General features: G+C 40.5%; 2 protein-coding genes across 2 annotated transcripts; both read left to right on the top strand.

The window, feature by feature from the left end:
- Nucleotides 1-3,053: 3,053 nt before the first annotated feature.
- On the top strand, nt 3,054-4,702 carry mrpl34 (mitochondrial ribosomal protein L34). Its single transcript, XM_034614438.1, has 2 exons — nt 3,054-3,203; nt 3,638-4,702. The coding sequence occupies exons 1-2, from the start codon at nt 3,157-3,159 to the stop codon at nt 3,960-3,962; spliced, it is 372 nt and encodes a 123-aa protein (XP_034470329.1). The 5' UTR covers nt 3,054-3,156; the 3' UTR covers nt 3,963-4,702.
- Nucleotides 4,703-5,664: 962 nt separating this feature from the next.
- On the top strand, nt 5,665-9,724 carry LOC117778642 (DET1- and DDB1-associated protein 1-like). Its single transcript, XM_034614359.1, has 5 exons — nt 5,665-5,991; nt 6,239-6,319; nt 7,542-7,593; nt 7,923-7,984; nt 8,076-9,724. Exons 1-5 carry the CDS (start codon nt 5,983-5,985, stop codon nt 8,178-8,180), a joined length of 309 nt encoding a protein of 102 aa, XP_034470250.1. The 5' UTR covers nt 5,665-5,982; the 3' UTR covers nt 8,181-9,724.
- Nucleotides 9,725-9,962: the final 238 nt, after the last annotated feature.

Consider the following 9,962-nt stretch of genomic DNA (forward strand, 5'->3'; position numbering starts at 1 on the left):
ACAGCGCGGAGGGCGAATAGAGGAGCAGCGTGTGCAGAGAGGAGGCCAATGGCAGGGGCTCGTTTCCCTGTTGCTAAGGCTGACAGAATAGCAAACGGTGCGCGTGCGTGTGCGTGCAGTCAGGGAGAGAGTGATGGAGAAGATGAACTGATGCTCCAGCTATTTGTCTAAATGAGCTGACACATCAATGTGTGGTCCCATTTCAAATTCAGATTTTGTTTTTTATACATAATCAGAATCGGGCTCTATTGCCAAGCAGGTTTACACGTACAACGAAATTGTTGTGGTGTATTTGTGCAAGTATAAATATAAGAAAGAAAATAGGAAACTAACATGTAATATACAATCTAGGGCTGCGAGCAGCACTGTGTGGGCCTGAGCACTTGCGAACTCGGGACCTGATCCTGGGAGAGAGCGCTCGGGGACCGGGTAAAACAGCTCCGCGTTGCGTGTGTTCTGTGCACCGCGGGAACGATAAACGCTTCACTTCCTGTGTCCGTCACGCAACGCTGAACCACGTCCACTAATCTCGCATTACGGTCCACACAATCAAGTGCAGACCACACGGGGACATTTTAATGTCAATCTAATTTAAAGGGCCCATATTGTGTAAAATACATTTTCTGGGCTTTTACTATCCGTGATGACTTGAAGGGGGTCAGTAGGGACCCTCAAAGTATGAAAACAGTCACTTCGCGGACTTGTTCACTCAGTCCATTCTAAGAAATATGTTAGCGAAACGTCTCGTTTCGTACTTCCTGTCCGTATGATGTCATTCGGAATCGCACTCATCTCTCAGCCCCACCCAGCCGGTACCAGTACAGCCTCCATACCCACCTCACCCGCTCCCCGTCACCTCCACCATCAACCCTCCACACCAAGCAGACATGTTGCTGAGCTACCAGCTCGTTAGCTACCACAGGCTAACCACAACAAACAACACTGAAGAAACACTGCAGCGTGGAGGGATGCAAGGAAGAGAATGTGTCCGTGCACATTTCTCCTAAGAACTTTACTGTTCGAGACCAGCGGCTACGCTTCATTTCTTCTGACGTGCCGTGTCGCTGTGCTCAGTGTGGAGTAACGTAGACGTGCCAGACTGAGGCCGGCGATAGGCCTGGTCGCCTGTTGAGCCATTTTGCCATGCTTATTATAAATTACTCCAGAATACGTATATTTTCACCACTTTTGAATTTTCTGCGAACTTTGGTGAGTTTTCGAGTATGTTAAAGCCCTCAAAAAGGCAAAAAATAATAAAATAATAATAATCATTACAATTTCAATAGGGCCTCCGCACGGTCGGTGCTCGGGCCCTAAATATAAAAAATACCAAAAGCACAAGGAGAGGAATCGTGTAATATGTGCAATATGTCTTTCAACAACATGATCTGACACCTGGAAACATCCCTGTCAGCAGAAATGGCCTTTGTTGGATGAAGCTGTGCTGTTTTTTCTCTGTTACCCTTGAGCTCACATCAAGGCAGTGCCTGTCACCGCACAGCTAGGACAGTGATGGGGGGGGGGGGGGCCTGTGAGCCAACAGTTGTGTACTTACTGTTATTGTCTTGCAGCCACTGTAAATAACAAGTGTCTTTATGCTACTGGTTATCGCACTGGTGTTTTAAGTAAATGACTCAAAAGCCAGTTAGGCCAATTACCATAACAGCATATAGCTTGGCTTATGTGGGAAATACCGCTCTCAAATTCTCCATGAAAACAAATTAGTTTGTACAAAACAGCAAATTCTTGATTATCAGAGAGCAAGAAACAACTTCCATACAAACACTCATACAGGATGTGAATCTTGTACTGCACTGTAACTAAATAGACCCTTTGATTTCACATCCTTATATGACAAAAACATCACATTTTCTCATACAAACCTACAACCTCTGTATTTTAATATATACTTCTTTAACATACAGTGTTTGAACATTTGCTGGAATCCTTAAAGCAACTAAAGCTTTATTTGATTCTGGTTTAAATCAATGTTGATGTGAAAATATGTTTCTTTAACTCTAAATACTTTATAATATACTTTTCCATATATGTAGAAACCCAAGAATGGTAGTGGTGGATACTCCTCAGCAGACTCACGCAATACTACAGAATATCAGTGTGACCAATACAGAGTCTAGTCGGACAAATTTGTCTTTAAAACATTATATGGGTCGTTCAAGACACGAAAGACCTCAGTGTGCATGGACACAATAACATTTTGGGGGTTCAAGAAGAGCGGGAGATGTGCATTCCGTTCACAAGTAAATCTTTATTTGAAAATTGGAGGACTGGAATGGAGGACCTAAGAAAGAAAAAAGATAAGACGATTATAAGTAAAAGTCAATAACTTTTATTTCCTGATAATTATAAAAGCTAAAATAACTGAATGCCTGAGACCACAGAGAAACAACACACTTTAACATAAATAGCGGACACAATTATGTAGCTAGCATATTTACCATGGGGAGATTGTATCGCAAACCCCAATAGACACAGCCCGGTGAGCACATGGTGATCACTACCACTGCAATTTTCACTGCAAGGACAAACAACAACACCCTGTTTAAGTGACCATCACCCTTCAGGCCTACCACACTGCATGCAAAGATGTGTCCCACGACTACTCCCCGCAGGTCGTCCGGCTGACTAAAAAATACAGGAAAAGAGAAAGACAGTCCAGTGAGACTCAGTTGTATATATTATTTGTTACATTGTTGTTATATATATATATATATATATATATATATATATATATATATATATATATATATATATAATATATATTCATATATACTGTATTTGTTACGATTTTATTCCTCGGGTAAAATCTGTCAGACAGAGCTTCCTCTCAGGCTTTATACTGGTGCAGCTCCAGACCTTTACTACCTTCTGTCCATCAAACACTAACCTCAAACCACGACTCTGAAATTAAACCAGTGATGCTTCTTTAAAAAAACGTGTTGTCAGTGAATGAAGGTGCTGGTGGTCGGTTCACTGCCTGAAAGACAACACTCAGGGAGAAACTACTGCAGTAAGAAGCGTTTCAATTGGCTAAAACGTCTAAGCCAATCGCTGTGCTTCATATTCGCAGGGTGTCTGGCAGACCTGTGACATTCACTGATCTCATGTCAGTGGCAACTGTCTAAAAATCTCAAAATGAACACTTTACTGTCGTCTTTCTCCAGACTGAGTGGAATAACTCGTCTCGGCAGGTAACAGGATTTCCACGTGTGTGTGTGTGGGAGAAACAAACGGCAAAGCTAACACTGGCTAACTAGCCTTAGCAGTACGTTAGCAGCGTGGCTAGTCAAACCTTTCTGGCACCTCTACATGTGTTGTGTTTATATTGACCTTACGTGTTCGTGCTCTACTGTCTTTCTCACATGCATGATGGTCCAAACGACAACAATGTGTTTAATCTGATTTAACACAACTATGATTATAGGTATTACGTGTTAGCATGTTGTAAATCAAAGTAACAGTTAAATATGCTCACAGTTTGTACATGAATGAATCTAATTATGTTGATGGTGAAAAGCATGACATTTGATGTGTAGCACCATTAACTCACTACAATGCGAGTGTAATCGCAGCAGAGGCATGATATTAAAGAGTAACATTGTAATCTGTGTTCTTTCAGCAGCATCCCTGCAGGGAGCCTTGCAACAACGGGCATCCCCCATCTCAGATTATTTAGCAGCTGGATTACGGCCCGAGCAACTACAGCACCTCTGATTTCTAGATGCGGTCCACTTTCTTCACAAGCTGAGGGTTCGGGAGTGTTCCAGCAGCTTCCCTGCCAGTACCAGCAGATTCGGACAAAGAAAAGAGGCACCGAGTATCAACCCAAGAACATCAAGCGCAAGAGAACCCACGGATGGATCAAGAGGGTCAGCTCTCGAGGGGGCATAGAAGTGATTCTGCGGCGCATGCTGAAAGGACGGAAATCACTCTCGCACTAAAGGTTCCTGTTGGAAAACCTGATGAGACTTTCAAGAAATAAAAGACATTTGTTCTGAAATGCTGGAGCTGCTCAGCAAATGGGGAAGAACGTCTGTAATGGGTGACCTGGTGATACTAGGTGGGGTTTAGGTTTGGCCTTCCCACTACATTGATAATAGGTGGGAGAGTTGAAACTGGCCCTCGATAAACAAGAAAGAAGTCCGGTAGTTTCCCCCAAATTGTGTTGATGGACCTGATTCCACCCATATCAAATATTACTCAACAGCTCTGTAAAGTTATGGTGATAATCTTTAATGTAAGCAGATTTATCAATTTGGCTTGTGATGTGATTTGGAAGACAAAAAAGCATCTTTAATAAAATGATCTTGTAAAATCACTGTCGTTGTTAGTTTTACATGTAAACACCACATTCTGGTTAAAATAAAAATCAAGTCTGCAGAATTTATTGTACATGTATGTGCTCTTAAACAAGTGTGTTGCAGTCATAGTCTTGACCTTCAAATTTGACTGCCATCTATATTTGTGGCAAAGATAGTTTTATTCAGCTAAAGGAAGTATAGTAGTATAGTGTTATATAGTAGAGTTTTAACTAGGTATTTGAGGAGCAGGAGGAGAGGACTACTTTCAGTGAGCCAGGTCCTTGTGGTCCTGTGTTACATCAGGTATTCTAATTCAGAATGTCATCAGTAGAGGTTCAATTATAGACTCAGAAAGAGTAGGAAATGAGAAGTTGTGACAACTAAAAATTTGACGCAAAGAGAAAACTGGCATTTCCTTAAAACTATATACATGCCAGCAAATGGCCCATAGAAGTAACAGAAATATATTGCAGTATCTCTAAAGGGGCCTGGTAGTAAATGAATAATACACAATTAAACTACATTTAAGAGATACATTTAGCAGTAGCTAGTTTAGTTTGGAATGGACATGGTTTGCTCTAATTTGTCTATAAAAACTTTTATTTTTCAGTTTTTAAATTTAGCATTTGTACACATGGTTAATTCAGGTTGAAAAAAATAATAGGCAACTTTATTAGGAATCATGAGTTGGGACATATATAGTTTCAGAGTAGAGATTCAATTGCTCTTATTCAACTTTTTTCATAAATTCAGTATTTTCATCCTGTTCATCATAAATGTAAATACAGTACATGGAGGCGGACATAACAGAGCATTCAGGTGGTGTTGGAATAATCGGAAAAACGAGTTCTGGACTGGCAAAATTCAAGTTAAGTGGAAACAAATGTCAAATGTTACTTTTTGTTTTTTTGAACACTGGATGAGTGTTACCATCTCTCACAAGTAACTTACGTCAGACTGTTTGGCTGATAAAAACGCTTTTATAAATATTATTTTGACTTCTGTCACACCTGGGTCATTTTTCTTTGCTCTTTGCTATAATGTAAATAATTTTAAGAGTTGTCAAATGTTGTTTGAAAGATTTAAACAGATAAATATAACACATTTTGTTTATTAGGTTCCTTGTTCTTCCCTGATTCAGACCGACATCAATACACCGAAGAAACAAAGGAGCACGTGAACGCAGCACCAAGGACTTGAGTTGTGTTCACTGAATCTGACGTCACAACCCCCCTGTGCCCGAGGATTGGTCTGTTACATAATCAAATTCCAGCCAATCAGCGGATCGCCCTCTCCTCTGTCGGCACACATCCGCCATAGCCCATCCAATCAGAAATGTCGAAGCCAGGAGTTTACCCGCCCCTGAAGATCCGAACAACAAAGATGGAGTCGTGAGTTACTTGCGTTAAACCACCGAGGAACGTCCAGTTTCAGCCTTTGTATCATCAGCTTTACACGACGGGAACTTTCTGACTTACTGAAGCAACACGATGCAACCAGTTCACACGTAGCTTATATCCTGTCGCCGTCGGTAGAAGCTGTCGAGCGGGTTAAACAAACTGGCCGCGACAACAACATCACGCTCCAGCAGCTAGCAGCTAACGGCTAACAGACTAGCATCTGGTCGGTTTCACTGTGACTGAGCTGGTTAACAAACGAAATGGAGAAGGTGGGTGGATACATCGTATCAGCTTTAATAGTTGTGTAAAAGACGTGTTGCTTATGGGGCGACAGACAGGACGTACTGTAAGTCATTACCAATAAGCTATCTTGCTAACTGTGAGGAGTATGGCTTGTTTTATGGGAGCTCGTATTAAATGGCTGTGCTAGCTGCCAGCACCACGCTTCACACAGGGACTTCTCTCGAGTTGATGAAGTGTTTGTGTTGATATTTCTCTGCTGTGTTGTGTCCACAGGGAGATTTTCTGAAGGGACTGCCGGTCTACAACAAGAGCAACTTCAGCAGGTTCCATGCGGACTCGGTATGCAAAGCATCGGTAAGTGATCCCGTCTGTTGTCCACCATGATTACATCAAGATTAAAGTCAGGTCAGTTCAAGGTGGAACTTAGTCGAGGCAGATTAGTTTATATAGCCCATAACATATAGGATGTCTTGACCCAAAGTTATTTGCCATCATGGCAAAGGGAGGCAACACAAGCATCGATAAACAGATGAGATGTACAATCTAGGAAATAGTGGAAAAGACAAAGTCAAATAATGATAAACGTCCAGAGATTCATCAGCCGGACTTGAGCTGAATTTAAAGCAAGATAAAAAAGGTAAAAAACTTTAAATTAGATTTAAAAGTAGAGCGCATACCTCTGCCAATAGAATTTAAACAAGCTGCACCACATTGCACATACTCATAGATATAAGTTCCTTAAATATATTTTATGTTCTTCATCAAGATCTATGAATAACTCCCTGAGATAAAGAAATAAACTATCCAGCAATGTTTAGGAAAGTGATGAAGAAGTCCCTGATCTGCCCCCGAATCCAGATCAGCACCACATTTAATGGGCTCTTCCCTGACCCATACCACATCCTTCTACTAAGTTTTGTTGTAATCTGTCATGTAGTTTTTGGCTTTCAAACCAATCATTACACAAACAGACAGGGGTGAAAACAGAACCCTTGGCAGAGGTAATAACTATTGATAGTGGGGCAGACCTGATATCAAATGGGAGAATGTTCCAGAGCTTGTGGGCAGCAACAGAGAAAGTTCTCCTTTAGTTTTGAGATGGGAAAGGGGGACAGAGAGGAGTTGGTGTGAGGATGACAAAGGTAACACGGGGGTAGAATATGGAACCCAGAGATTGGTGATCTCACTAGCAGTTAGACCATTCAGGGCTTTGTAAACAAAATAACATTCTATATTTAACTGGTAACCAGTGTAGTTCTGCCAGAGTAGGAGTGATATGTTGCCTGTTTAAAGTCAAGCAGCTGCGTTTTGAACCAAATGTATTTGGGAGAGGAAGGAGTTAGGCAGCCCAATATAAAGGGAGTTTATATTGTGGCAAAACTTATACCAGTTTTGCCACCTCTCAGTCTAGCTGAGAGGTGGCAAAATAATGCATTACCTATTCTAGATCTTTAGAATAACAGAACTTTAATTTGGCCTTGGTCTCAAATTCAACAATGTCTGGTCCTGTGGTACTAAGCCTTTTGTATGTGTCGAGTCCATTTACACACTAACTTGGATCTTCATACTCTTTCAGAACCGTCGACCATCTGTGTATCTACCAACACGAGAATATCCATCGGAGCAGAGTAAGTACATTGAGTGAGAGGATGTTCCCTGAGCAGGAGGAACTATACATGTCTATCAAATGAAATGTCTATTATTGGTTATATGTGAAGTTATTTCTGAGTTAAGCAAGATTCTCCAAACACACAACAATGTGTTTGGAGAATATTTATGTCATCAATTGCAGTTTTCAATTCGAGGAAATCATCTTTACTTCTCAGTTGACGTTTAGTAATCACTCAGTCTATTCAAGCTTCTTACTCTCTGTGAGAACAGCTGATTTCGACTCACTTGTGAACCTTGTAACTGTGTCTTTCATAATCTAATAAGTTTCTGTGTTGTTTGTCGCCAGTCATCGTCACAGAGAAGACAAACATCTTGTTGCGATATCTTCATCAACAGTGGGACAAAAAGGTAAAGATGCTAATTATCTGTGTCAGTAGATATCATGTTTATTAGTGCTACTCGTTTGTTAATTATCTTCTTTCTTCCCGTGCGTTATCAGATTGCAGCGAAAAAGCGAGAGCAGGAACCCGCAGAGGGAGACAACACGGCACCGCCGAGAAAAATCGCCAGAACTGACAGTCGAGAGCTGAGCGAGGATTCATAAAGCAACGTGCCGCCCGTGTACACCCAGCAGAGACTGACCCACTGAAATGCACAGATTCAGGATGTGTGTTTCTCAACCCAGGCCTGGACACTGATGCACAGAAGGATCAATACATTTCAGACAACAGTCACCCCAATGTTCAAATTAAAAATCAGACAGATTTCCTTGCTACTTCCTTTACTTCCAAGAAGCTATGCCTCAGACTTTACTCTTTGTAGTTTAGAAAATAACATACATCTACCTCCTTATACCTCAACTCTTCTTGTTTTCAGTCACTTGCGCTCACAGTTTTCTTCTAAATATGCAGGGAGGGAAGTCATCGCTCCTCTGCTGCCATGTAAGGCTGAGATATGCATATCTTAAGTTAAGTGTATATGGGATTAGTGGCATGCCATCTTTTTTAGCTCTTACTCCAATAGTTTATTTTTCTCAGTTTTAAATTTAAAATCTTATTTTAGCTCATCCTTTATGTGATCACTGTCAGCACGGTGAAATTAAAACTGCACTGTGTTCCTTGCTTAGATTGATTATTCAGGGTTTTGTTATTGAAGAAGAAAAGTGTTTAAAGAGATACGTCTATTTTTTTCGGATAAATAATCGTTTGTTGCCTTAATTGGAAATAAGTGTGTTTTCACTGGTTTTTTGTAATTGTCCCTTTTGTCAACGTTGTTTCAGGAAGAAATTAACCACTGCCGAACACAGTGGATATTATTAGTATCAGTGAGGACACATTAAAGCCAACACAGTCATACCAGATGACGTAAACAAATTTTCCTTTATATTCTGTAGCCACTTTCTAAGTTCGATGCTCAATATTTGTTTAATAGCACGATCGGCACAATATTTAATGAAATGGGTCATTTGTTGAGGGAATAGGTTGGATAGCAGGGCTACGTTAACAGTCGGCCAGCTGCTCGTAAAGATGTTGCATTACGCTCCACACGTTTTGTACATTTGCAATGTGTGAATATCGTGATTGTTCTGACCCTTTTATCAGGTAATAAGACAACTTAATTCCTTATCTTCCCCAGGTCAGCCATGTTGTATTTTCACTTTGTTTAGCCAAAGAACAAACGGAAGCATTTGACCTAATTAGCTTTGCACCTTTTTCGCAAATGTATACAAGCAATCTGTTGCTAGTTGTATTAACCACATTGTCAATGTCTGGCACATCTTACCATCTATTCATGTACATTTTTACATGTTACAGTTGTTCGGCTGTTCCAAGGTTTACATAGCATGTGTTTAACTTCGCTGCTTCTGAAAGTCAATCCAAGTAGAACGCACACTCTTTCATTTTCTCGAGTAAGACATAAAACTAGAGACATGCAGTGATTTATTTCCCCCCCCCGTCTCTTCATAGAAAAGTGCGTTTATTTTACTTTTGTGATGAGATTTGTATCACATCACCTGATAAAGTTCTGAATGTGTTAATTGTTAAACGCTTTGCTTTCAGTTTATTGTATAAATGTGTTGTCGATTTCAGATCTTGTTCTCGCATGTGTACTCTGTAAAATACAGTAAAGTCTAAAACTCAGTAAATCCACATTTTTTCAGGGGAACCGAAGAAAATCTCATCCTTCCTATAAAATGATTGTCGGTGTTTTATCAAATCGAATGAAATGTAATTTGAAACTACAATTACTGAACTTTGGTCGCACACCCTCCACCAACCTGTGCAGTTTCAGTCCACGTATTTTTTTCTAGACTTTTATGAGGTCATCGTGTCCTTTGACCTTAAACCACGAAAATCTAATCTGTAAATCCATGTGGCAATTGGTC

The sequence above is a fragment of the Hippoglossus hippoglossus genome, chromosome 17 (genome assembly GCF_009819705.1).
Source record: "Hippoglossus hippoglossus isolate fHipHip1 chromosome 17, fHipHip1.pri, whole genome shotgun sequence".
NCBI classification, from domain to species: domain Eukaryota; kingdom Metazoa; phylum Chordata; class Actinopteri; order Pleuronectiformes; family Pleuronectidae; genus Hippoglossus; species Hippoglossus hippoglossus.

What these genes read in the sequence shown, in the direction of transcription:
- LOC117778642 (XM_034614359.1), top strand. An exon ending in ACTCGGTATGCAAAGCATCG is followed by an intron (nt 6,320 to 7,541) that starts GTAAGTGATCCC and finishes ATACTCTTTCAG; the next exon opens with AACCGTCGACCATCTGTGTA. An exon ending in ATCAACAGTGGGACAAAAAG is followed by an intron (nt 7,985 to 8,075) that starts GTAAAGATGCTA and finishes GTGCGTTATCAG; the next exon opens with ATTGCAGCGAAAAAGCGAGA.
- mrpl34 (XM_034614438.1), top strand. Translation starts at nt 3,157, where the DNA reads ATGAACACTTTACTGTCGTCTTTCTCCAGACTGAGTGGAATAACTCG. An exon ending in AGACTGAGTGGAATAACTCG is followed by an intron (nt 3,204 to 3,637) that starts TCTCGGCAGGTA and finishes TCTGTGTTCTTT; the next exon opens with CAGCAGCATCCCTGCAGGGA.